Here is a 27308-nt window from a genome sequence, read left to right as displayed (position 1 = left end):
CTGCTGTCATGTGTTCTTGCCACGGAGGCGCGTTTCAGTGTGTCGTGAGTGTGGGAACCAAAACCGCACTGTCACGGGCAGGAGGAAGCTCTGAGGCCCTGCTTTTGCAGAAGCGCCGAGGGCCCCGAAGGCCAGTACTGCCCCGATTCAGCCGGCGGGGAACTCCAAGGACAGAATGAGGCCTTGGGGGGTTAGTTTCTCAGGCAAGGATGCTGATGGCCAGGGTGGAGTGGGGGGCAGCCTGCCAGGGCCACTTGGAGGGTGAGGCAGGCCAGGGCTGGAAGGCAGTGGGCACAGGCACACCAGCCCAGGGCCGCTTCTTGCCTGCCCGCCCGCCTGATGGTAACCGGGCGACTGTCACGTGGACCTTGGCACCTGCTTCCACTCTGCAGCTGCAGCCCCACGCTGAGGGCCCTGCTCTGAGCCAACAGCTGCCTGAGCAGGGAAGAGACGCATGTGCCAAAGGGATAAAACATCCACTAGACCCACACAGCGGTGGGGGGAGCAGGGAACCTTTCTGCTCTGTGCTGCGGGGCTGGAGCTGCCAGAACCAGATGGAGAAAGGAGCAGCTGGACACCCTTGATGGCACAGAGGCTTCTCTCCGTGCCGACCTTTCACTATATGATAAGTGATATCGTGCCTTTTTTCACTATATGATAAGGTGTTCTGATACCTCCAAAGATAAAAACGTGCTCTGTGCAAAACCTGTTTAGGGGGAACCAGCCTTAAAAGGAAAAGCTCAAATGCTTCAAGGCACCCAAGTCTCATCTCTTCGGAAGCCTTCAGGCCCCTCCGGCTGTGGGGGCCCACCCCTGCCCGCGTCCCCGTGACCCTGGGAGGTTCTCTGCCATTGCCCCCACCACGTCAGAGCCCAATGACCTGTGTTTGAGCCTGTCACCCCACTGGGCTTAAATCGCCTTGACTGGGCTTCATTCACTTTTGCAGCCTGGAGTCCTAGCCCAGGCCAGGCACACGGAGCCACCACAATATCTGGACACAGCAGGTCCCCATCTGTGCTTTCAGAAACGGGCCCTTTCTCATCCCTGCATAGCTGCAAGGAGAACATTTCACATTTATGGGGCATCTGAAATGCATTAGGCATTTTATATAGTGCATTTCAAAGGTGGGTTTAAACAGAGTCAAGAGAAATGAAGTCACCCCTGGATCAGATCAGGGCAGAGGGCACAGGGGACCTGGGGCCCACACCCCCTTTGCAGAGGACTCAGGGACCCCCAGGCAGCAGCCCAGTGGTCCTGGAGTTGCAGGGGTATGACAGGGGACAGGGCCTGGCCCCACGCCTCATCTCCCCGACCTGCTTAGCCACGCCCTCTCCTCAGGCAATCATCCGTGTCCCCACTCAGCAGCTCATTGAGGAGGTGAGGAATGAAGAGTCAAGCAATGAAGAGTCAAGAATTGACTCTTGGGAGTTCCCGTCGTGGCTCAGTGGTTAACGAATCTGACTAGGAACCATGAGGTTGCGGGTTCGGTCCCTGCCCTTGCTCAGTGGGTTAAGGATCCAGCGTTGCCGTGAGCTGTGGTGTAGGTCGCAGACACGGCTCGGATCCCGCGCTGCTGTGGCTCAGGCGTAGGCCGGTGGCTACAGCTCTGATTAGCCTGGGAACCTCCATATGCCGCGGGAGCGGCCCAAGAAACGGCAAAGACACACACACACACACACACACACACACACACACACACACAAGAATTCACTCTTACGGGTTTTCAACTGTCATTCTGGATGATCCAGGAGACCCCTGGCCAGACACAGCCAGAGTCCGAGGGTCAGCATGATGAGTGCACTTCCAGGATGCCAGGACCTGCCAACTGGCCCCACACCTCCACGCTGCTGCCTGCTCTGGCTTTGGCCAGTGGGCCTTTAATGCTCCCGACTCTGGCCAGAGCCTGCTGTGCACCTCCAGCTCTATCTGTCCCCTCAGCCCAGCTTTGGCCCTCGACAAAGGCTGCTGGACACCTTACTCGCCCCTCTGACCACGGTCCCACTCTGGCCTCCGCAGGGACAGGGCTGGCTGGGACAGCGGGACAGGACAGCAGGTGGTGTGTCTATCTTAGAAGCGAGCAGGTCTTCGGCTTAGTCTGGCCACTCCACTGAGGCAGCAGCAGAAGCCCAGGGGTGCTCACCTCTCAGGGCCTCTGGGTCACCTAGGATCCGGTTCAAGGTCTCAGCAGGGATCTTCTCGAAGGCCTCATTGGTCGGGGCCAAGAGTGTGTACTGGCCGTCCCCTTCGAGCAGGGTGTTGAGCCCAGATGCAGCCACGGCAGCCTGTGAGGAGGAAGGCAGAGCGTTTCCTGAGGGTTCTGGGGCTCTCTGCAGACTGGAGGCACATGCTGTCTCGCCAGCTCCCTTCTAGAGGGCTCCAGGCTTCGAAGAAGCCCCAGATGAAAAGACAAGCTGAACCAAAGCCCATCTCCCACCAGCACCAGCCTGTGGCCCTTCCAAGGCCCTGCTGGCCTGAGCTCTGCCCGCTCTGGCCATCTCTCAGCACTGCCATGCCCTGGCCTTTCTCCTTCCCACCTCTGGCCCTTCCTTTGCTTCTCTAACTCCCACTTCTCCTTTGGGCCTTGACTAAAACGTCACTTCTCTACGCAGCCAACTTGGCGCGGCCCCCAACCCTCACCCCCAGACAAAAATGAGTCTGACTGTTCGACACACTTGAACAGCGGGCTCTCCTCTTGTTGGCAATGGCATCGTTACTGGCAATGATTATTTATGTGAGTTCCGTGAGCCTAAGGATGGCACAAGCCCTCCTCTCTAGGGCAGCCAGAAGGACCTTTTAAACACATCCGACTGCTCTCAGGGGGAAGTCATACCCCTTGCCCGGTCTGCAAGCCCCGCCCCGGCCACTCCCACCTCACCTGTTCCCCACCCCGCAGGCCTCCTTCTTGCGTGTCCTGCTTCCGAGGCTTTATGCTCATCTCCCTCCCACCTGCTTTGCTCTTGCCCCTGCGTTTTGTGTAACGGGCCATTTCCAACTTTCAGGCCTCAGCCCCCAAGTCATCTCCTCCAGGCAGACCCTCGAGGACCAGCCCGTCCCTAAGGGCCTCCTCTGCTCCCCACTGGCTCAGCATGACCTGTGGGCTCTGATCTGTGTCCCCAGGGAGGACATGAGTGCCGGGAGGCTGGAGCTTTGTCTTGTTCTCCTCTCTTCCTCCGGCACAAGGAGGCACCCGGGAAGCAGCAGCTGCTGAACACGTGTGTGTTAGTGGGAGGCAAGATGGGCCGGAAGAAGGGAGGAGGGAATCTGTGCCAAACCTGGATGGCATGGGCAGGTTACTCAGTAGGGATCGGCTGCTATTAATCAAAAGACGTGCCACCAACTCTGTGGGAAGACCACAGCCTCTGAGTGACCCAGCAGGAAAGCAGGGGAGGAGCATAGACCCTAGGGTCCCCAGGGCCCTCCAGAGCCACTTCCCGAGGCCACTAGAGAGCCAGCCCGGCCCGGAGGGGGTGTTTGGCCCTCTGTGTTGGCGATCTCCAGGGGAGGAACCACCCCACTCCCACTTGGCATCCTTTGTGGTCGGGAAGTTCTCCTTGAATCGGGGCAAAAACCCTGACAGGGCAGCCTGTGTTCACTTCCTCTGAGCAGCTGTTGCCAAGAGGCACGCCCACTTGCCACCCCAGTGGTAAGACAAATGCCTGGGGGGCAGGGGGCGGCCCCGGAGCAATCAGAAGCCAGGCCGGAAGTCAAACCCCAGGGTCTCTAAGGCAACAGGGGTCTGGCTGGCACAGGGGTCCCAGGGTGGGGACATGTGGTCCAGAAGATCCTGAAAGGCCATCTATTTAGTCCCACATATGAGGACGGGCCCTCCCACCTCTGGAACCCGCAGTACGTGCCCAGGCAGCCATCCTGCTGCAGCCACAAACCACCAAGCTTTCCAGGGGCGTCACAGAGAGGCACGTTTACACTGAGAAGATGGGCAAAGGGCATTCTCCAGCGGAGGAGGAGGAGGTCTCCTTGGGGTCCAGCGGACTGTCTGATGAGTGGATGTGCCATGCTCATGGGCTCTTGGAAGACCTTTCTTCCTCGCCCCTAGACGCCCGGAACACGGAGCTATCCTCCCCTCCCCCAGAGAAGGCCCGCCTGGGCGGCCGGCGGTGGGTCCCCAGGCCAGGCGTCCCCCGGGGCTGCCGCTCACCCGAAGGGTCTCGAAGGTGTCCTCGATCTCGATGATCTGCTGGATGTTGTTGGTGACGGTGGAGATGACCTTATCGATGAGGTGCACCACGCCGTTGGTCGCGTGGTGGTCGGCTTTCAGCAGCCGAGCACAGTTGACAGTCACGATCTGCCCGGAGAGACGGAGCCGGCGTGAGCCTCCGGGGAGGGGAGAGCCCAGCACGGCGCGTGGGCTGCGCGAGCCATGGAGAAGCAGGGCCGGAGGCAGAGGACTGTCCGCAGCTGACTTCACCTGCGGGACCCCGGCCCGGAAGCCCGCCCCGCACGTGGCCCGGGCGTGGGCTCGGGGTGGGCCCCGGGCAGGGCCGCGGAAGTGGGACGGCCTACCCCGTTGGGATAGTGGTGGATCTGGATGTTGGAATTCTGGTACATGGAGGTGAGGGCCATGCCGTGTTTGAGCTCGTCCGTCAGGACCCGTCTGTCCACCATGTGGTAGCGGAGGGCGTTGAGCAGCTCGATGTTGACATTGCTCACCAGGGAGTCCAGCACTTCCTGCGGGGGGAGGTCGGCGGGGCCGTGAGGGGGCTGCAGACCCCACGTGCAAGAGGCAAGTCCTCACCATCCTGGGGGAAGCGCCTCTGAAGCCCCGGGGACCCCCAGGCTGCCAAGGACCCCTCCTCCGAGAGCACGGAGGCCTGTCTGTCCGCTGGAATGGAAGGGGCCTTGGGAGGAGCCCAGGGAGGTGTCTTTTAGCCCAAGGGCCATGGGGCTTAGGAAGCATTTCCTGAGACGGCGAGAATCACTAGAGCCTAAGCGAGTCCCCCGTGCGGGTCCCCTGGGTGGGAGGTCATCTCACCGCTGGCAAGGAAGCCCAGGCCTCGTTGCTGGGGGCGAAGATGGTGAAGCTGCCGGGCCCTTCCATCTCGGGCCTCAGCTTCTCCGTGCGGTCCGTGTACAGCTGAGTGGTGGTTGATCCCACGACTCCCAGGGTCTCGTATAGGTTCGAGAGTGGCAGGGCTGCAGGGGCAGAGGACAGAGCGCGATGGCCGTGGGGACCCCCCCCCCTCCGCCCCTGCCCCGGGAACCAGACCACACCCTTGTCTGAGGGGGATGCACACTGTGGGAGAAGGCAGGAGGTGGCCTGGTGTCGGGGAGCCCCGAAGGCTGGTCATGTGCTTTTTTTCCCTTTTCCGGCCACACTCGCAGCCCATGGAAGTTCCCAGGTCAGGGATCGAACCTGCAATGCAGCAGTAACAACACTGGATCTTTAACAACTAGGCCACCAGGGAACTCCAGTTGTGTGCTTCTTAAAAAAAAAACTCCGTCCGCCAAATGGCTCCCTACTGGAACTCTCCTAATTGGTCATTTTTAATCATTTCGGACCACAGCAGAGCAGAGCTTTTGGTCATAGACATTTAGATAATACAGGTGGGGGTGTGTAGCAGAAATAGATAGCCGAATCACAAGCTAGCCTTGCAGATTTATCCAGGCTTCCTGAACCTGATTCCCTCAGGGCCTGCGCTAGAACGAAACAGATCTTGGAGGCACTTCGTGTTATTTACAAGAAATACGTTAATTCCTGAAAATAGCCTGACGCTCAGGAGGACTGTCCTCTCCCACGGGGACCTTGGGTTCCTTGCAAAGGGCGTGAAGTTAAGACCCAGAGGCTGGGCTCCCCCTTCGGGTCACCTCTTTTCCCATCTGCACATTTCCTCCCTGTCCTGCCGCTGCCCTCCTGTCCCAACCACACCTCCCTCGTGCCCTCGGCACCCACCGAACTGCCCCTTCCTTTCCGGCCTCAGTCTCACATTCTCGACTCATGAAGCAGCCAGGATTTCAAGGGCACAACAAACCCTCCTCTGCTCTGTCCCCAGGGGTGCGAGGGATTAAAGGAAGGATCTGGTAAATTCATAGGTGCCACGCTGTCTGAGGGCCCGCCTGGCCATCTGTGGGGCCCTTGGCGGACTTTGGGGAAGCCCAGCCGGCCTGTCGCGCCCACCCCTACGCGTCCCAGGGAGTCAGGTCCCAAGAGAGTGAGGCGGGGTGGCTCAGTGTTCCCACACCCCATCCGCCTCCAGCAGGGCTGAGCAGAAACGCTGATGTGCGGACAATCAGCCCGGCTGGAGGACAAGGCCGGGAGCCTGCGCCTGGTGCGGAGGTACAGGCAGGTCAGGATAGGCGTCTGAGTGGCCAGTGTGCTCAGGGCTACTTGTACCGGCGACAAGGAAGGCACCGCGTAGGAAATTTGCTGTTTCCAGCCTCCATCCTCTGGCCCTGGCATGGCGCCTCTTCCCTGGGACCCCGGGCAGGCTCTGCTGCCCTTGATGTGGGCGTGCCTCCCTCCCTCCTTCCCCTCCGTTCCCGCCCACGGGTCAGACTCAGTCACCTGCCGGGCAGCCCTTCTCTCCGGGAACCTTCTCATATCCTGGACAGCACTCGTAGCTGATGACTCTGCAACGAGACACACGCGTGTATTAGGCAGGGCTTCCCTCCTCCTCCCTGGCATCAGTCCTCTCTCCAGAAAGGGGCATGATGGGGACGGGACACAGCCAGCTCTCAGGCGAGATCACAGGCTCAGCGCCTTCATCGGCAGGGTGCTTGTCATGCCTCCTCAGCTTTGTGCAAGTGCCCAGTGGTCCCTGTCACTTACCACAATGCACACAGGATACAGTCAGAAGACCGTGCAGCATAGTCACAGTGGGAGCAGAAAACATTCCCACTGAAAATTTACCTCCTGCGAAATTCACGGGGAACCCGGTGGGTAGCGTTCTCACGAGGCACAGAGAGGAGACGGAGCCCTGGATCTTTCTGGCTCCGAGTCTGCTGTGAACTAACTGGGACCCGTCCAGCCAGTCCTGCCTCCTCTCTGCGTCTCAGTGTCCTCATCCGTAAAATGCACACATGTATTGTGCGACGGTCACTGGATTACATTTCCCACGGTCTTCTAGCCCTCAGACTTAGTAACCAAGAAGGGTGGCCTATATATGATCTCAGGTTTTTCTCAGTCTTCGCAACCAAACTTTAATATAAAAACAAAGCTCTTCTTAGCAAGACACTTGTTATTCTGTTGCTTTAAAAACAAACATTTTAATCAATGAAAGCATTTACAGGGTTTCAAATTGCAAATATACAAAGGATTATATAGTAAATATATACACTCCTCAACCATCTCACCATCCTTCAGGAGGCAACGGCTGTTGCCAGTTTGCAAGATTTTTAGAATTTGGATGAACCAGACCGGCAGCGTGTGGTTTTAAACTTTGAAGTCATTTGGAAGGAAGACTTAAAAATGTCCCTTTTCCTAACTCAGAGGAGTCCACCGTGGAACATGTACCACCTTCTGGAGTCTGCGACACGAAGCTTCAGCAAACCCAGCATTTGGGGGAAACCCAGCGGACAGAAACGCGCAAAGGCCACCACAAGGAAGTCAGAGTTCCAAGAAGGACCTGCTTCGTATCAAATCCTCACGTCCTGCTGAAACCACCCCTGCAGCTTTGGTGTGAGCCCAGCACCCCTGCAGCCCTGGAACCAGACACCAAGAGCCATGTCCGCCCCTAGGAAAGAAGTCAGCCTTGCAGTGCAGGGGAGAGACCGCAGAACCGCTCACACAGCCTCTCCCGGGAGGTTTCAGGACAGGCGGATGGGGCAGGAGCGGGGGCTTGGAGGCGGGGAGGGCAGGGCGCGCTCAAGGAGCCGGGGACGTTCTGCTTTTACTGATTCCGTCGGCACCGTCTCAGGAAAGCCCTGGAGAGTCGTACGAAGATGGAACCTGGTTCACTCTTTCCCCAGGGGGGTGGTTCAGAGACAGATTAGTTAGGATTCCCGGGCTGCCAGGGAGCTAAGGGTGCCACTTCGCCAGAAGAGAACCCCCAGGAAAATGACTGAGGAGTGAGAGCCACACACACATCCCTCGCTGCCCGGCCCTCTCCATCCTCCTGGCCCCCTCTGCCTTCTTTTCCCGTCCTCTTCCAATCTCATTCCTTTCTGACCCCTCGACCCTACTTTAAAGGGCCACACATGGGCCGGTGGCCTCGGGACTGACCCTGACGGACTCTCGGTTTTAACTTTGGAAATCAGGCATCTTCTGCAACCAAAGTGAGACTCGACTGCTTCACGGCCTTTTGAAGGCAGCACCGTGTCACTAAACAGTGCTGGAATCAGGAGACGAGGCTTGTCATCCATCAGGAACTGGCAGGGTGTGGCCCTGAAAGCCCCTTTCTCTCTCTGGGTCTCTGTTTCCCAATCTGTACAACGAGGTCAAGTTAAACTAGAGGAGCTCTAAGGCACCTTCCAGTCTCACACCCCCGATCCCAGCCAGTGGTTATTTCGAGGCAGGAGGGGGCAGAGAAGCACTCTTTCAAAGCAGAAGAGTCTGCCAGCTTCTTGTAGTAGCTAAACCTCGAGAGCGCCGCGAGCCTTGAGCCTGCAGGACCGGGGGACGTGATCCATGGAATCTGGGGCTTTCTCTGATAAATACCAGAGCTCTGTGGCTGGGGTTGAGGAAGTGGGATTTGGTCCAATCCCCCAAAGCTTAGCTTCTTTCTAAAAATGTCTGGGTGACACTTCCCTGGAGCTGGAGAAGCACCGTGGGAGGAGGGGTTTTGTCCTCAATGCCCTTCTCATCTCTGGCATCCCCCATGCCCACAGAGCTGCACACTCCAGGTCCAAAACCTCTTCTTCCAAGGTGTCAGCCCAAAAAGCCACAAGAGAGCTCAACAGCCCCGGGGCCTCACCAGGATTTCACTGAGGTGCACAGAATGCCTGCTCCCCGAGGGTGATGTACTGCTTCCTGTGGCCATGTGGGGGGACCGGGAGGCGGGGGTGGGGTGGGGGGCAGGAGGAACTGGGGCTACCGGGTGGGTGGGGGAGCAGGGACAGATAAAAGCCGGGATGTCTTCGTGTGGAGAGGGAAACTCAGGGTGGAAGCACAGAGCAAGAGCTCTGGGGTGTGGGGCGGGGGAGGGGGGGTGGTTCCTGACCGCAGCTGGGGAGGGGCAGGCCTGGGATGCTTCCCACATTCCACCGAGTCCAGACCACTCTTGACAATGCACAGATCTGGGGGAAGGAGAGACTGATTTGGAAAGTCTCACGTGGAGAGGACGCAGGTGGTCCCTCTGACGTGACCAGAGCTGAGCCCTGCCCGCGCTCACGGCCTCTGCTCTCCCGGCGTCTTCTGTACCCGTGTCCTGCAGAGGCTGGGGGAGGGGGCACGCCACCCTCGCAAGGGCTCGGCCCCCAGCCAAAGGCTTTTTCCTGGTTAGCCCAGGGGGCTCCCTGCCAGGAAGCCTTCACCGAATTTTGATGCGCAGCTGCCCCCTTCCGCCTTCTGCTACCTTCTCCCAGGTGCCAGAGGTGAGCCAGGCGTCTCACTCTCAGCCTTAGGAACGGAACTGCTTCCACAGCTGGCAGTTTCCCTGCCCAGGGATCCCAACAAGACCAGCTCTTCTCAGAAGCAGCCTGCACGGCCCCAGAGAAGCGGGGGGCAGCTGCAATCTGCAGACCGAGAAGACAGCCCCTGGAGGTGATCCAGACCAAACATTTCTGGACTCGCATGCCCATCTCCCAAGTCTGTGCCACCTTCCTTGGGCTCTGGCCCTGGGGCGAACACACAGGCTGTGGGGACGGAGCTGGGGCAATCTCAGAGGCGTGGTTCTGAGACCCTCTCTCTAGGATGAATGCAGGAAAGGGCAGAAACCACAGGGAGCCTCCACCTGTGTCTGCCCAGGTCCTTGGCTCCCTTGCACAGGGAGAACCAACGTGCTGGTGTCTGAATCGAATCTGATCAGCAAAAGCCGCTCTGATGAAAGGCTCCCGGCTGCTCCTTGGCCGGACACAGTCCATTAAGTAAAAACCTCAGAAAGAAGCGTCTCCCCTAGGGCAATGAGACGCTGACTTTGTTGTTCCCGTTTGCCAGGCCAGAAGAGCAACCTCAAGAAGTAAGTCAGAGAAGGTGCCCGATCTAGGAGGGCATTTGAAAGAGGCAGGCTTTGGAGGAGGTGGCACAGAGGCAGTGCCAGCGCAAGATCTGAGAACGGAAAGCGCTTGGAAAGCTCCTCTCCGTTCCCCTCCAACATTTGAACTCGTGACCGCGCAAAGACAGGAGCACTGGTTTAATATAATGAGTTCCAACAATCGCTCTCTTCCAAGTGCGCTTCATGGTTTTGGCAGCTGTGAGGGCTGCCAACGCCTAGGAATGACCTAGACTCTGAAGCAGCAGAGTAAGGAATGGAGCCTGAGAGCCAGTTCCCTGTGACCGAAGGGAAACCATCCAGCGTGTCAGGATCTCCAAGGAATCACAGAGCAAACAGATGGGTGTCGTCTAGACACTCGCCCTGCCCCCACGCCGCCTGCCCGGACGGGTTCGTTTTCTGAGCTCAGTTGGGCTCCCTTGAGCCTCCCAGGAGAAAATCAAAATCTTGAGCGCCCTGCTTTCAAAAAGGGGCTTGTTTTAACCTGCTGTCTACCACCAAAGACCCCCCCCCACTATCCCCTTCACCAGGGTCCTGCTTGCTGAGGGATGAGACGGAGCCTTTGGAAGATACGTCGTTTTGGTGACAGTCAGGGTGCATGCGGTGTGTGAGGGTTTTGGGGGGGGCTCCTGGAGGCTGACTGTGCCTCCTCAGTTCCCACGCCCTCCATCTGCCTGGGGGGAGAGCCCCCTTGCAGCCGGGGTTCAGAATGACCACCAGGCTGGGAGTAGACAGCCAGAAGGTGGGTGGCTCTGGGCCAAAGGGCCTCTGCTAGGAGCCCCTACCTGAGGAGGCCTTGTCCCTAGGACCCAAGGTCACAGGTTTGGGGGCTGAAGAGAGCGATGGGAGCAGGTGACCCAGGCACTCTAGGGCTGCTGACCTGTGGCTCTCCCCCCGCCACCAGCATGAGCTGCTCAGCTTGGTTCTCGCCGGGAGCAGCATGAAGAGTAACTGGACCTCCCCAGCTCACCCGCACAGGACTCAGAGCAGGCTGCTCAGGCTTCCCGAGCCTCAGGCTTCCCCTCTGGAAATGGGCTGAGGATCACACTGACCCAAAAGGGTGACTGTGAGATGGAAACAAGCTAACCTAGGAAAAGCTGTTTATTCTACTCCTGGTTGCGGAGCTTCTTTTTAAAGAACTCCAGGTCTGGGCTTGAAAAGCGAAGCGAGGTGAATAACCCCATTGAAAGCAACACCCTGCCTGAGACGCCTGATCGCACCACTCGGTGAGACGGAAAACCCCCACCACACAGCTCCAGAACCTGCTAGATGGGGCCACTGTGGCTGGAGCAAATGACGGCTAACTTGGTGACTTAAAAATCACACAAATTAACTTCCTTACAACTCTGGATGTTGGAGGTACACGGTGGCCTTCCAAGGCTCAGGTCAAAGGCAGCGCTCCTTCCAGAGGCTCCAGGGGAGAAGCGGTTCCTTGTCTCCTCCTGCTCAAGAGGCCACCCGCATTTCTTGGCTCGTGGGCACACTACTCCCACTCCCAGGTGCCACTGTCCTATCTCCTTCTCTGACTCTGACCCTCCTGCCTGTCTCCTATAAGGATGCTTATGACTGAGATGGACGCATCCGATAATTCAGGACAGAGCCCCCACCACCAACAACAACTCCCCAAGATCCTTCATGTAATTATACCCGCAAAATCCCTTTTCCCCTTAAGGTAAGATATTCACAGGCTGGAGTGAGGATGTGAACATCTCTAGGGGTCTTATTCTCCCTCCCAGAGGGCCCGGCCACCAAGGGTATATGGATTCACGTAAATACTCAACCAACAAGACTCCCTGTCAGCTAAGCTGCCTCCCAGCACTTTACAGAATGGGACAGAACCTGCAGGAAGCCCTGCACAAGAGAGGTGTTTGGTGAACCCCTGGTGTTTGGTGTATGTCACATCTGTTATTTCAGAGCAGGTTATGCATGGGGTCCCAGGGGGCTGCACAGGGACTATGAAACAGGGAAGGAAGGGCTGGCGTGGGTCTGGGGACAGCTTGGCATCGCCAGATGGCTTCTTGCCATCTTCTTCTTTTTCCTCTTGTAACCAAGATTGTGGGATACAGGAAAGGCAGGCTCTCGGCGTCTCTGCAGGTACCCGTCGGTGCTCGGGCTGAATAAGATCTACTGGAAATACGGAGTTCCCGTCATGGCTCAGAGGTTAATGAATCTGTCTAGCATCCATGAGAATGGGGGTTTGATTCCTGGCCTCACTCAGTGGGTTAAGAATCCAGTGTAGCCATGAGTTGTGGCGTACATCACAGACACAGCTCAGATCCAGCATTGCTGTGGCTGTGGCATAGGCCACTGGCTACAGCTCCGATTGGACCCGTAGCCTAGGAAACTCCATATGCTGTAGGTGCAGCCCTAAAAAGACAATAACGACAAAAGAGCTACTGGAAATCACTTTGCCAGCTGATGGAAAGCTGGACCATATACCAGCTGGCTTGGGCAGACGTGAAAGGTCTAAGCGTGAACACAGTGCTGAAGCATTAATACTCCAGCCTTCAGGCAAAGCGATGCCTGGGGGCTCAAGAAAGGGGCGTGGCCTGCCGGCTCATCTGGGCTCCAGTGAAAGGCTACTGCACTTGGGGAAGGTGCTGCTTCTGATGTCGCTGTCTGGAACCATCAGCTGCCACCGCTACCTGCCAGCTCCTACAGGGCCCTCCCTGTGCCACGTTTAGGATGCCCAAATGCCTGTGTGATTATTACACCCCGTGATGTCAGCTCCGACCTGGCTGTTCCACAGGCCTCCCCCTCTTGCCAGGGCTCGTACAAAGGAGGCTTGTCAGAGGCCGCAGGCTTGCCGACCGCAGTCCCTGCACCCCTGCTTCCGAGGCTGGGAGTGAAAAACCTTATGGTTCAGAGCAGACGGATGCCCCAAATCCCCAAGCGGTCTCCCCACAGCCCTCTTTGCTTGATGAGCTGCTCTATCACTGGGGTTCACTTTAGCATCTGAAATAGAAGCTCACGCAAATTTCCAAGTAATAACAGTCACTAAAGTTGCTGCCATAAAATCTACGTATAACACCAAGACCCCATGAACACGCAGAAAAGCTATTGTCTGAAGAGATGGATGCAGTGGCCTGACAGGAGTGCTGGGTGCCCAGAGTGGCCTGTCCCCTCCCTCCCTCGATGGGGGTGGAGTCAGGAACTCCCAGCAGCAGACACTCGGCTCCAGGCTCCCGGGTCTCCCTGTGACCTGAGGCAGCCAAGTCCTGATCTCTTGGCCCCATACTTAGTGCTACTTATCTGCTTTGGAGTTCAAACTGTCCTGCAGGTCTTGGGCCCTTGGTGACCCATGCCACCTCTTTCCCCGCGACACTGTGCTCCTTTTCATCCCAGCACACATCTCTTGCTCCAGCCTCTTCCCTGGGGCCGGGCGGAGGCAGTTCCCACTGCCCAGGCTGACCCCTGACCCCATCCCAAGACGGCTCTCTTTGGTCCAAGCACCCCCACGCTCCGCTTCCCAGGAAGGTTCCCCCCCAAGTCCATGCACCAGGGGAGACCTGAACTCCAGCCAGCTCAGCCCTCTCCGCTCCCCTTCTGACCAGCCAGGGCACTGATCTCCTGGGGCTCAGAGGGCAGCTCCTTCCTGGAACTCAGTCCTCGGCACAAGCGAACGGCGGGGCTGCTGGTTCTCAGCTCTGCGGCTGAGAGACGGAGATGAGTCCTGTCACTTCCCCTTTTGCTTCCTCAGTTCCCTGGGCTGCTTCCAAGTCAGCTTCACCTTCCTGACGCTGCACGTGATGTGCCAGGAAGGGACCTTCCTATCCCGGATCACAAAGTTTTATATCAACTCATGATTTCCTATCCCTATTTCCTCTTTTTGAAGCTGCCCCAAAGCAAGTGCAGGCAGAAGAGCCAGAGGGGCAGATCAGGCCCTTCTGGCTTTGTAAGTCCAGCTCAGTGGCTGAGGTTGGGCCCTGGGCGCTGCTTGGCTCCGCTCCACACCTTGGTTCCCTCGCCCACGTCAGCCCGCCCATTCCTCTGCCCGGTGTCTGGGCTCCCCCTGTGCTCACTGGGTGCTGCACCACCGCATCTTGAGGACCCACCATCAAGAACATCTGGCCAACATACAGCTGTTCCCACCCTGGCCCACCAGCAGAGAAAGGCATGGGTACCAAGAGCCCACAAGCCAAGGCAACACATGACCCACAGCAGAGTCAGCCTGGGAACTGCTGGGGAACATCCCTAAGCTGCTATTAACCAGCCAGGCAAAGGCTTCAACACAGGGCCACCCCAAAATACCACTGACATCCAACGTGGGTGCCATTTTTAGGGAAACCAGAACTAACAAAAAAAATGGCCTCTTGAAACCCAGGGCTCTGAGATATGAAAGAGCAGATGCTTGGGGAAAGGGCTTTGGTCACCTTCCAAGAAGAAGAAATTATATGGGGCCTGGCTTTGTGTTAAATTAAGTAATTAACTGTTTATTTTAGTAGACGACATACATACATGGGAAAAGTCAAAGAGTATCAGAGGAATCCTTTTCTTTTCTTTTTTTTCCAGCTTGGACACCAAAGAAGGACATGTGGCATAGAATTTGCATAATCTTTTGGTCCACAGCAGCAGGAATTCTGGCTGAGTGTCTGTTCCCTGAACCTGGGAGGTGGGTCCTCCCAGACCCCTCACCTCTTGGCTTTGAGTCTGGACTCAGTCAAGTGGGAAGGAACCAGCTGTCCTGGCCCTGCCCTCAACAGGCTCCCAGGGAGCTGCGGGTTTCGTCCCACCTCTGCTCTGACCCACAATTTCCTGATGGATAACTGCTAGGACACAGTCCAGGTCACAAGCTGGGCTATTTACATCCACGTACATTTTAAGGAAAGAGGGTTTCCCCTTCCTTCATTTAGAGGAGACATCTGCTGAAAAGCAAATCAGAAGCAATGCATTTAAAAATCCCTAACATGGGAAAGGGTTCAAGATAGCGGCTTCGCATCCCTTAACCCTCTTTTCATGCAGATAAGAGGATGCTCAGGCCTTCACACGTGGCTCAGGGAATTCTGCAGAGCACATCTTCCCATCTGGAAGGGAGAACCAGCTTTGAGATCTTTGGATGGCTGGTGCCAAACCAGATTAGGTTTCCCTGGGAAGTCTGTTAGAACAAGCAGGCAGCAGGGCAGCTGGGGTGAATGCCTCCTTGCTCCATGCCGATAAAGGCATCAACAAGCCCTGCTGTAACCACCCTGGTCCACACCCCCTGGCACTCTCCCTTCTGTCTGTGTGCCTGCCATCTGCAATTAACAGCAGGTAGCATTTACTGAGCACCTACTATGTGCCAGACCTTGTATTTAGGCCCTTCTGCGCATTATTTCATTCAATCTTCACAGCAAGTCCATAAAGTAGTCCTACTGTTGTTTGCATTTATAGATGAGGCCATTGACAGTTCCAAAGGTGCCCAGGTGAGAGGCAGAGCCCAGCCACTCACTACGTGCCCAGGTGAGTGGCAGAGCCAGCCTTTGAATCAGGGCGTCTGACCCTATGTTCTTTCACATGCTACACTATCCCATTGTTATTGCATATTTCCATGTACTCTAGGTCTTTGGGGATGTTTACTTTGTTTTTTTGTTTGTTTATTTTGTCTTTTTGCCATTTCTTGGGCCGCTCCCGCAGCATATGGAGGTTGCCAGGCTAGGGGTCCAATCGGAGCTGTAGCCGCCAGCCTATACGAAAGCCACAGAAATGTGGGATCCGAGCCGTATCTGCGACCTACACCACAGCTCATGGCAACGCTGGATCCTTAACCCACCAAGCAAGGGCAGGGATCGAACCCGCAACCTCATGGTTCCTAGTCGGATTCCTTAACCACTGAGCCGTGACGGGAACTCCCAGGGATGTTGACTTTGGACTGCAAACCATGTATAATAAGTTCACCAATGGGCTTTCTTTCCCTGAGTCAGAAGCTGCTGGCTTCTCCACTGACTATTTGTATCACTTCGTGGGGATTAAGAAGCATGAACGCACTCGCGTGGGCGCGCATACATGATGTTTCATGCTTCCTGTGATCCCAAATCAGCCCTGAAAAATGTATCCAAGACTTGTCGGGGGCCTTAAAAAGCCAAAACAAAATTGGCCAGCTTACTAAACATGCCACTCCCAAGCACACAGTTCCCTGACATGCTTGTACACGCAGCTGCATGGCTCCTTGGGCAGCCCAACCTTCCAGCAGGCTGGCCCATGTCCGCGGCACCTGTAGCCCAAGCACACCCAGCGTGACCCCCTCGGTGGCTGGTGGTCTTGGGTGGTTACAGGTACTCACGTTGATTTGCCGCAGATCTTCCGCTGGTACCACTGCTTGCAGTTGGTGAAGTACTTCTTGTTGGTGCCAATAAGCTTCTGCACGGCGCACACATTGGGGCTTAAAAAAAAAAAGGTGCCATGTTAGCAGGATGGGCACCAGGTCGGCCCACGACCATGTCCTTCCCACCATGTGGGCCCCCCAGGATCACCAGAATGTTCCAGATAGGGAGAAAATACAGTCATTTCAGTCCTGGTACCCGGGGCTGGCTTGGGGGTACCCTTTGGCCTTTGGGACCTAGATTTGCATCAGCCGCCCGAAAACACTCCCCCAAATTTCAAAACCATCAAAGAACATCTCAGACAGTGATGTGACTGCATTTAGCCATTCTTCCTTGACACAGACACTTGGTCGGTGTAAATAAAAACATCTTAAAATATTTAGACTGATGCTATTGATTGAGCAGAGCAGCCAGATAAAAGTGGCGTGCTTGCTAAGAACAGCAGCTCTAAGAGAAGCCCCCAGCCTTGCTCGGCACCCCCACTCCACATGGAGCCCAAATGTCCACAGGCTTGAACTTGGCCTCCCAGGGGGCACCACCAGTCCTATGGTCATGAGGTCCAGGCCCCAGCACCTGCCAGGCAGCTCTGGCTCCCAACGTGGCCTGCGGGGAGCGCCCACCCTGGAAACCAGGGAGCCCAGCTGGTGCTGTCAGGAGACCTCACTCACCGGACCCCCAGTTGTTACTACTGAGGTCCTGGCTTGAGTCCCCCACACCCGCCCCCAGGAAGGCCCTCCTCCAGGGCTCCAGGGGACACTCTTCTGTCCACCTCTGACCAGAGAAACAGCGCTTGTCTGACGCTGGGCATGAAACTGAACCCCAAACTGATCAAGGCATGCGTGTCTTCTCTTCGGCGACCTTCCCATGAATCCCGAGGGCAGGTGTTCTGCCTTGTTCTCCTCTTTAAGCTCTAGATGGGGCCGAGCACCTGGCTGGGTGCAGATGAACTTGGAATGACCTTGTTGAAAATACGGCTTCCACAACCATCCAGCTCAAAAGCATCCGCAGGACATCTGTGCCAACGCCCAGGGTTCTGCTGAGGAGGCTGCTTCCCCACTGCTGTGGGCTTTAGTTTTTGTACATTTTACCTGGTGTCCCGGGTTCTGGCCCAAACCGTGCTCAGGCCATCTGGTGGCAGGACCTTTGTGGGAACCCCGGGGAAGACGGCAGCTGTGATTATCTGGTGACAAGTGGGAGGGGGTCTTCCTGAGCCAGAGGCAGGCAAGCAAAGCGAAAAGACTAAGAGTTTTCACAAAACCTCTCTGCCCTGAGAGCGCCAGGTAGCCGTTCTAAACATCACTTCCTCTGATACCTCACAAACATGCCCAATCGCCATCATTTGAGACGCACGGTATTTTTCAGGAAGACACGGATACTGTACTGAGCGCAGCACCTGCCATCCTGTCCTATTGGCTACAGGAACCTGGTCGATTCTCAAACCTCAGTCACATACAGCCTCGGGGGGAGCACACAGACCCTTCATTTCTCTGCCCTATCTCTTCTGCCATGTGGATGTCACCTTTTGCCCTACGTTTGGGCATCAGCAGGCAGAAGTGAGTGGGCCAAGGAGGCCCAGCACATAGGAGGGAGCAGCTGAGGCTGGAGAGGAAGCCACCAGCTGGCAGGGAGAAGGGCCCCCGCCCCTCACTCCTGGCTGGGTCTGACCAAATGCCCGCAGCCTCCAGAGGGTTTTTACAGAAGCCACCTTGCTTCTCTGTTTGCTGTCTGGAATTCATAAATTACAGCGGTCCCCAAATAACCCTAGAGAGGCCCTGCTGGCCACACTCCAGGCCGTAGGTGCTGTTTATTGCTGTACAATTCCAGAACTTCTTCTATCTGACCAAGCAGGAAACCATTACTGTCGATGAATGGCCTGCAACGTCCCGTAGGCGTTTGGCGAATCCTCAGGGTCTCTTGCAGATGTGGCTCCAACATTCCTCTGCCGAGTGAGTTTCCACTGCCGCTGCCCTTTGAGGCAGGAGCAGGGGCCGGTGGGGGGGGGTCTCACATCAGGGTTGGAGGGGTGGGCATAGGAAATGCATGCTGAAGTTTAATGGAAATGAGATGCCATTTCTGGGCCTCCTGCCTCAAGAACAACAGCTCCGCTGTTCAACTTGGACGTGAAAAGCAACTGCTTCAGAAAATTCAGTCCAGTTTTGGTTGTTGATATTTGGACGTGTAACTGCATTTTTACTTCTCGTTCCGCATTGTTTTTTTTCCCTTCCCTATAGCAACACAGACACAGCCGGGAGTCAAGAGACCACATCAGATCGCTGCTTCCCCAACAGCTTTCTGTGTTTGGCCCGAGTCCCTCCACCTCACCAAGCTGCAGTGGCTCCAACTGAAACACGGGAAGACACACAACACAGCTCACTGGGCTGTGATGAAGATGACAGCAAAGACGGTGACGGCAGTAAAGGGCGAGCAGGGCCACTGGTTATGTTTCTCGTCACTTCGTGCAGCACACAGGCTGCGCTTCCCCAAAACGGCAGAGCGCTCTCACTTCCCTTCCCACCAGCTCTGAAGGACGGGCTGGAGTCTGCACGACCACGTTACCCATTTTGCACAGGGTGCCCCCCCCCACCATGGGCAAAGCCAGGCAGCCCTGCAAGGGTTCCGGGGACAGATGGATGGGAATCAACATAACTGCATCTGCAAGGGTTGCTCACAGGTCACCTGCCTACGCCCAGCCTTTTCTGGGGGAGGGTGCACACCTGGGACGGCTGGGGCCATCCCCCACTCCAAGAGCACTGCAGGCCTTTCCAGCTGCACTGCAAGCAGCTAATCGAGCGGGGAGGGAGAAAGGAAGGTGTCTAACACCCGAAGTTTATAATAAGGAGTTTTGCATTTTTTTGTTTTGGTTTTTGTTTTTTAAAAACCCTATTTTCAGCTGGTCTGTGACTCTTCTGGGCTCAAAGGGATGGAGGTTTGCCATAGAGATGGTTCCTCCTGGAACCCCATCACACCTTTGGGGGAGCCTCACTGCGAGTGCACAGAGCCATGCGCGGGTGACAGTGCTGCAGGGCATGGTTTGAAGGCCTTCTCCTGCCTTAGCGGCCAAGAGACAGAGGGAACAGAAACATCCCAGGTGCATGGCAGCAGCCAAATATGCCATGCTTCCTTGGTACGAAAGGCGGAGGGACAAGGGTGAGCTGGGCAGAGACGATGGAAATGCCAGTTGCTCGCATTTTGACTTGATGCCTCATCTTTCCGCCTGGCCCCCTCACCCTCTGTGCACAGCCTAAGTCAAAGGCGAGTCTTCACTTCTCTAAATTCCCAGGGACGTGCCCCACACTCTCTCTCTCCTGCAAGGGGCTGCGACAGCAGCGTGACCTGGATGGCTTTCACTCTGCAGAGGAGCCAGCCTCGTGCCCATCAGACCTCCCCTCCCCCACAGCCCTGGGCTCCCAAAAGGCCAAGTAAGACCATCAAGCCACACACAGGCAGAGGGGAGAAAAATGACTCCTCCCAACAAGGAGTGGGGAGTCGAGGCTTTGCAAAGCCCTAGTCAATCAGAGGTGACTTCTGATCACTTCCAATGGTGAGTTTGGATCTGAGTACCCATCTGCTCAGTTACATACATGGTGACCTGCGCACCGCGTGGGTGCAAATGCCAGACCCCGTGGCATCTGGGCTGCTCCATGACTATCTACACATAGTTTTACCTGGTTGTAAAAAAGGAGTTGGTGCACCATGCAGGTTGGGTGCCCAGGCAAAGCCTGGCTGTGTGTGAAGCAGGATGGCCTAGTTTTTGATGTAGTGACAGAGTCCACCTCTGTCTGCCTGGTCTGGACCAAGGCCTTTACTGGTCAGACCTTCTACCTGGGTTTGCCCCCTAAAACCAACACACCTTCAGTGTCTCAAAGGATTATCTGCAATGATAATGTCCCAAATTTACAAACCCGCTGGTGTTTTAAGAGAGGTTCCGATCCAGCTCCAGTACACTCTGCAGGAGTGCAGGAACTCAGTTTCCCCACTTGCAGAACATGCTTGAGGCCCAGCACCTCCTCCTGCTCTGGGGACAGGGGGATGACAGATGCAGCACTGCCCTGGCTGGGCTTGGAGAGCACTGTCTGGGCCCAGGTGGTGGGTGCAGGGCCCCGCCAAGTGGACAGCAGCCTGGGGGCCTTGGATGCTGTCTGCTTGTGTGGCCCCAGTGTCACATCCGCAGGCACTGGACAAGGACCTGGTTGGACTGGAATACGTGCCCTGCACCCTGGGTGGGCTCCCCCTCTGCCCTGGCCACCAACCCAGGGTGATTCTGAGCAGAGAGCTGCCCACTCCCATGTTCTGGGAGCGGCTGAAAGCCGGGGATCGCTCCCACGCTCTTGGCCTGAGTCGGGGTCGCGGGTCAGCTCTCCCAGGCGCTTCCTCTACACGGTGCTGGCTGCGGACTTGCCCTCCATCGCCCCCACCTCCCTCCCTCCACCTCCTGCAGGGCTGGTCCCTCCCGGGGCCCCACGCCGCCTGCTCTGGGTTGGGGCTTTGTCCCAGGCGCCGCCAGCCCGCCCGCCCCGACGGTCCCCTGGCCGCACCGGCGGGTCGCCCGCTTACCCGTGCTGCCGGCCCCGGAGGCGGCTGTGCTGCAGCACCAGCTGGTAGGGCGACTTGGCGGGGCCCGCGTGGGTGGCGGCGGGGCCCAGGGCCAGCGCCAAGGCGAGGGGCAGCAGCCGCCCGAGGAGCGCCATGGAGCGAGAAGCCGCGCGGACCGGACACGGCGGGCGGGCGAGCGGCGAGGGCAGTGCGAGCGCCGGCGTCGCGCGGCAGGTTAAGTACGCGGAGCGCAGGGAGCCGCCCGAGGGGCGGGACGGGGAAGCGGCCGAGGGCGGGCTGCCCGCGCCCCCGCCTCCCGGCCGCCCCTCCCGCTCTCCCCCTCCCCCCGCCCCCGGCCGCCCGCTCTCCCGCCTCCCGCGGGATCCTTCACCGCCGGCCCTTCGCCCCTCCTTCCCGGCGTCCACCGATGAGCTGGAGGTCTGCAGGGTCCTGAGCCTGAAGCTCTCTCCCCGGTCCTAGGCTGAGTCCCACAACACTCTCCCCAGCGCAGCACTGGCCGCGGCATTGCAGTGCGCCCTCTCCTCCCTCGGGCGTGCTAACATTTCCATAGATAAGGAGCACGTCTTCTGATGATCGACGGAAGCCCCAAACCAAACACATGTGGGGCAGGCTGTGTTAAGCTCCAAACGATTCTTGGAAACCAGGATGGGTCCCGTCGTCACCTTGGTACACACTCACTGTTCCCTTCAGTAACCACCTGTGCAGCACTGCATGCCGGAGAGATGCTACCAAGAGGTAGAAAAGGCAAGATTCCTGCCCTGGAGGATCTCAGGGCAAGTAAACAAAGAGTCACCAGAGAGGGAGGGAGGTATCCACCAGAGCACCTATTAATCACCCACCAATTACCTGGCAATACTGGCCTGAGGAGACCCAGGTGGATGAATGAATGAGATCCAGGCTCTCTCTGAAAAAGTGCACCGTCAGAGACCTCCCTGTAAGCCAGTCACCGAAGTGCTATGGAGAGGGGCAGCTGGGGCCTTGGGAGCCTGCAGGAGGCACTGGGCCCGGACAGGTGACACCTGCTCTGGGCTGGAAGTCTGAGAAGGAGTTAGCCAGGCAAAATGGGGACCTTGTGGGATCTCAAGGTGTCCAGCTGGCCGAAGCCTGGGGAGGTAGACGACAGAGAAGGGAAGGCATGCCACGGGGCCCAGATCCAAGCTAAGAAGCCTGCAGGTGCTGGAGAAGCAGGTCAGTGTCAGCAGCAGGCTAGAAGAGGATAATGCAAAATAAGGCAAGACTGGAGGCAGGAAGGTCGGGGACCAGGAGGAGACCAGGTGAGAGCTTGCTCAATGGTAGCGGCGGTGGGCACAGAGAGAAGGGTGGCACACGGAGGGGTGTCTAGCAGGTAAGAGACGTCGCAGAACTTGGAGACGGCACCTAGGGAGCGTGGGACATCGGGATGACGGAGGTGCTAGTGGAGGGCATCCTGGTGGATGGTGGTTCCATTCTGAGAGTAAGGGATATGGAGGGAGGTACGGATTTGCCAGGACACACGAAGGGCTTTTGGACACCCTGAGGTTGAAGTGCTTGTGATTCATCCAGGTGTCTTGAGGGCCGTTGGACACAGAGTTCTGGGGCTCGAGCAAGGATCCTGGGGTGGAGACCCAGGCGTGGGAGTCATCCTGAGCTGTCGGCAGCTGAGGTCATGGGAGTGCATGGAATCTCTGGGTGGGCAGGTGGGGAGCAAGAGGTGGGTGCTGATGGGTGATGGAGAGGAGACGGGGTGGAAGGCAGCCAGCAGGGAGGTGAGGCAGTGCTGACAGCACAGGAGGACGCGGGGAGCCCCAGAAGGAGGGGCTGTGGGGAAAACAGAGGCACTGGGGACATGGCTGTGGCTGTGGCTGTGCCGAGCAGAGGGCAGGAGCCAGGTGACGGTGGGTAGATGGAGTGATGGGGCCGTGGGGAGTGTGGATGATTCTTCCAAGAGGATTGTCTGAGGAAGGAAGGGGAGAGTCAGGGTGGAAGCTGGGGGACACCGTCCACAGAGGCTTGGACACGCTGGGATGCTGATGGAAAGGAGGGCGGAAGGAGGCGGTCAAGGCCATGGGAGAAGGTGGATAATCGGAGGGAGGGTAAAGGAAGCAGGGAGAGGCATGGGGCAGAGCCGTCTGGGGCAGGTGGTGGGGCAGAGCACCCAGGGAGGACGAGCTACGGACAGCCTGACTTCGGGGAGTGGCAGAGGGGAGGGAGAGGAGGGGACAGGGTTCAGGGAGATTGCAGTGGTAGCACTGACTAGACTGGGACACCCCGTGGTCATGGCGGGGGTGGCGGGGAGTCAGGGACAACTGCGAGGCCTCCAGGTGGGATGACGGGATGCGTGATGGGCACACTGGTGAAGGTGCACCTGACGCTGCCTGCGGGGAACAAGGAGCGACTCCAGGCGTGTTCACATTGCAAGTGACAAGCCACCTGCATTTCCGGGAGGACACGTGCAGGAGGAAGCAGCCTTGGAAGGTCTGGCGCTCAGGGGAGGTGTGTAGTGCAGAGTCAGCACGCTGGCAGGTGGTGGTCAAAGCCCTGGACTCGGGCAGGCTCCCTGTGCGTGTGTGTCTGAGCAGAGGAGGAGGAGGAGGTGGCAGGCCAGAGCCCCGGGGGGCACTCCTCTGGGAGGCTGAGGGGAAACAGCAGCGACCCTGCAAGCAAAGAGGCCCCGGGAGACACTGAGAGGCCACGGAAGAGGACGATTTCAGAGTCACCATCACTGCCTGGTGGGCAGAGAGTCCAAGCTGGACCCTCCCACTGAGTGGTCCCTGGACCATGGCTGGCGCTCAGGATATCAAAGACCACAAGACTATGGAATGTTTTCTGGAACATTCTAAGCCCAGCTAGCATCTTCCTCATTGAGGCTAGGGGATGTTCCGGGGTGGTTTTGACCTTGGGGAGAGCTAGGTCCTTCCCTGTTGCCCTTCCTGCCTCCACCCCCCTCCCTCTCCCCAGGAGGGGGTGCTGGGACACTGCCTGCCCTGGCTACCCGTGGGGCCGATCCCAGGGCGGGCACTTCTGCCACTTTTGGGGAGATGTGTCCTTTGCCTGTCCCTGTTCAGATGGGGCTCATTCTGCTGCTTGGTGAGAACTGTTGAGCACATCCTTCAGTCGGGAACGAGTGGACTCTCCTGAAAACAACGGTCTGGGGGAGGAAGATGCCTCTCCTGCAGCTTAAGTTCTGCATCCAGGAGCCTGCAATTTAGCTCCTCTTTATCTGTAAGCCCTTTTCCTCGTTATGGTGTTTAATATCTTTTTTTTTTCCCCCCTGGAGCCTCTGGAAGGAAATCCAGAGGATAGGAAGAACTCTTGAGATGGTTTCCTATTTTGAAAAAATCCTACCTGCTGACTCTGGGCTCAGACAGGGATCGTGCAGACAGAGGTGTCTCTGGCAATGACGGCTCAGTGAGTCAAGGTGGGACAGCTGCTAAAATATGAGCTGGGAAGCTGGGCTGAGGTCTGAGAACGCAGCAGTTTCCATGGGCTGTCTAGTCAGAGTTGCTGTAAAAGAACCTTTTTATAAGATCGAGGTTGTCCTGACCAGAAGGGTAGGGTAAGGAATGAAAGGAAATTTCTGGGAAGGATACCCGCTGAGAGGGGAAGGAGGCAGCCTTGGACAATTTTGCTTGATGGCTTCAGGTTTAAAGCTTGGGGCCCCAAGCCAGGATCCATCAAGTAGGTTGCCAGCCCTGCCCGAGTGATGGCATTGGTAAAACAAAGCTGCTGAGTACCACCTCTGGAGGCAGGGGACCTGGGTTCAAATCCCAGTCCTGCTACTGACAAGCTGTGTGGCCTTGGGCAAGTTGTTCAACCCCTCTGAGCCTCCACCGCTGCTTTTCTCCTAGTGTTAATAGCAAAACCTACCTCACTGGACTCCAGGGTAGATTGCAAGATAGAATTCAACAGATTCCAGTCACTTTCCCTCTTCCCCGGTAATTGCACCAGAGAACAGAGCTCACTGAACAGAGGGGATAGTTTAGCAACAATAGAACTCCTCACCTGAAAATAACCATTTAATTGATTGGAAGCAAAACATGACTCTGTCTGAACATGACTCCTTGGCATAGCACACGGGGAAGTGCTCAGACTTTCAAGCTCAGGCTTGATGTCTGCCTGCGGCTGGAGCACCGGCTGCGTCCCGGTTTAGGGGAGATGCCCCTTGTGTGTAAGGGCTCTGGAGCTCTGCCTTCCCAGCCCAACTCTCCCTCTTGAAAGATTTACAGGCTTTGGGGCAAGTCAGGTAATCTCGCTGTAAGACTTCCCTCGTCTATAAAATGAACATTCGATGACTTGAGTTTTTCCATGAGCTCAGGAGCGCGATTACAGTAATACCTCACTGACTGCTGAGATGTTAAAAAAATTTCCACCTCCGTGGCCCACCGCTCACCCCCCTCCAAAGGCAGAAACTGCAGGACGCCGTGAATGTAAACACATTCCACCAGAGCCTGCTGCTTGGGGAGCGGGGGCGGGGGGTGTCCACAAGCAAAGATGCTGCCGGAGAAAGAACAGGGGGTCCTCCACCCGCGATGTCCTGCCGCCAAGCATCGCTCGCTTTCATCTGGAAACATTTCCTTTTCCTTTCCATGTCAGACCCGCTAAAGAGAAAGACAGCCTTGTTTGGAACAGCAATTACGAGGCTTTTTCAGACACGGCATAAAAATGACTACTTTCCCGTTTCGTGGCTCAGGCGAGATCACCAAAAATAATGTCGTGTTGGCAAAGAACTCTGTTGTGCTTGACAACAGGGCTTAAACAGCACGATGAGTGAGCAGTCCCAACAAGTTCTCTGCAAAGGAAACCACGGGAGAAGCTGGTTCTGGGTCTGTCGACGGGAGAGCTGGCATGTGCAGCCTGACCGACGTCGGGCCTCCCTTTTGCTGCCCTCCCCAAACCTCCGGGTGCTGCCGGGCTTCAGCGGAGGAAGAGGACACGGTCAAAATAATTTCCAGAGGGCACTCAGCCTTTCTCACCTTCCCCCCATTGCAGCAAATCCGAGAGCGCTCTTACAGACCAGGTCCCTCTCACCTGCCAGGGAGAAAGAAGGGTGGGTTTGGCCACGAGATACCCAGTTTTTAAGAGCAAATGAATCAAATGTTGGGGAAATTTTCCATTCCTCCTACCACACACAGCCCTTAGAATAGAATGGTACCTTACACACTGCAATTGATTCCATCCACCTAACAAATGCAAGAAGCATCCCCATTTACTAAAACTACGGGGTGATTAGAGTGCCATTTAAAGGGTAGAGATTTGGTTTTTCAAGGATTTTCCTCAACCTTGCCCCCCACAATGGGATCTGCAAACAGCAACAGCGGCAGCAGTAACCTGGAGCCTATTAGTAACGCAGAATCCTAGGCACCCCCAATGCATCAGACTGCATTTTACACAAGGCTGCCCGATCACTTGTGTACACCTCGAAATTTGAGAAGCACAGGCCTTTAGGTTGCTGTTAAATAGCTGAAGCTCAGATGGCTTTGAAATAGGATTCAATGTATGTACCACTTTTCAAGAATGATAGCCGTTGAGGAAAAAGAAAAAAAAAAAAGAAAATCCACCTCAAAATTTACACCAACGAAATGCCCACAGGGGAAACCTTTGCTCTCAGGAAAGCCCAGCGCACCTGTGAGTGACAGTCAAGCTGCCTGGCTGACTCACAAGCGGCTTTTTGTTGAGGCCTCGCTGTCGGGTATTCAGTGGCTTCCACACACTGCAGAGGGAAAGAGAAAGGCAGCTGTGCTCAGCCTGGGTCACCTTCAAGTCTGCTCACCTTTCAAAGCCTGCAAAGGGGGCGTGGGTGGCCTACGGGTTTGTACCAGCAGGACCGTATGATAAACCTGCAGTTTCAGGCTCTACCACTGATGGAGACAGAACAGCTGTCACAGCCCTAAAATGGCATTAGGTCCCCGGTGTTTGCTTTCCTCAATGACTTGCTATTTTCACAACTTCTCTAAACGCTGGCTTTCTTCATCAGGGCTTGCCAAATGCTACCTGTTGGCTAGAACCCAGCTTTATTTTCCAGAGAAACTGATTTCTCACAAGAGAGCTGCACTGATTTGGCTCAGATAAAATAGCTTACAAGAGAAGCATCCAGAGACGCTTTTGAGGTTGCTGCCATTGCCTGACCTCAAATACTTTCGTGGTGTGATGCCCACAGTAGGGCACTGGCCAGATGGTTGTTGGCCTGAGAAGCAAAGCTTACCCGTGTTTCTCCTCTGCTCGCCTCAAGTTTTCTTCCAGGGAAGGCAAAGGCCTTGGAAACCAGGCCTCTCCCAGTCCAGTAATGCCCAAGCTCCTTCATCCATCTTCTCTTCATTTCTTAATCCCTGCCAGTGGCACCACCCAAGGCTGGGAAGCTTGCCTCCAGCTCTCT

At 56.7% G+C, this 27308-nt stretch overlaps 1 protein-coding gene and 1 long non-coding RNA gene across 2 annotated transcripts in view; both read right to left on the bottom strand.

The window, feature by feature from the left end:
- The window catches only part of TGFBI (transforming growth factor beta induced), a 33630-nt gene extending 12483 nt beyond the window's left edge, over positions 1-21147 (bottom strand). Inside the window, 7 exon segments of the mRNA NM_001444858.1 lie at positions 2141-2282; positions 4157-4303; positions 4522-4686; positions 4991-5151; positions 6521-6585; positions 16363-16461; positions 20957-21147. Of these exon segments, the coding sequence (NP_001431787.1) occupies positions 2141-2282; positions 4157-4303; positions 4522-4686; positions 4991-5151; positions 6521-6585; positions 16363-16461; positions 20957-21090 (913 nt within the window). The 5' untranslated portion in view covers positions 21091-21147.
- A 655-nt stretch (positions 21148-21802) lies between these two features.
- The window catches only part of LOC146405762 (uncharacterized), a 37708-nt gene continuing 32202 nt past the window's right edge, over positions 21803-27308 (bottom strand). Inside the window, exon 4 of the long non-coding RNA XR_014838824.1 lies at positions 21803-21985. This is a non-coding gene — a long non-coding RNA (uncharacterized LOC146405762). The remainder of the gene's footprint in view (positions 21986-27308) is intronic.

Source organism: Sus scrofa, chromosome 2 (assembly GCF_054392235.1).
Source record: "Sus scrofa isolate SSC_HxYL_T2T_F1_AM1 chromosome 2, Sscrofa_HxYL_maternal_Yorkshire_Landrace_v2.0, whole genome shotgun sequence".
Classification (NCBI taxonomy): domain Eukaryota; kingdom Metazoa; phylum Chordata; class Mammalia; order Artiodactyla; family Suidae; genus Sus; species Sus scrofa.
The sequence above is the reverse complement of the archived record's forward strand: the minus strand, read 5'-3'. Positions and strand labels throughout refer to the sequence as shown.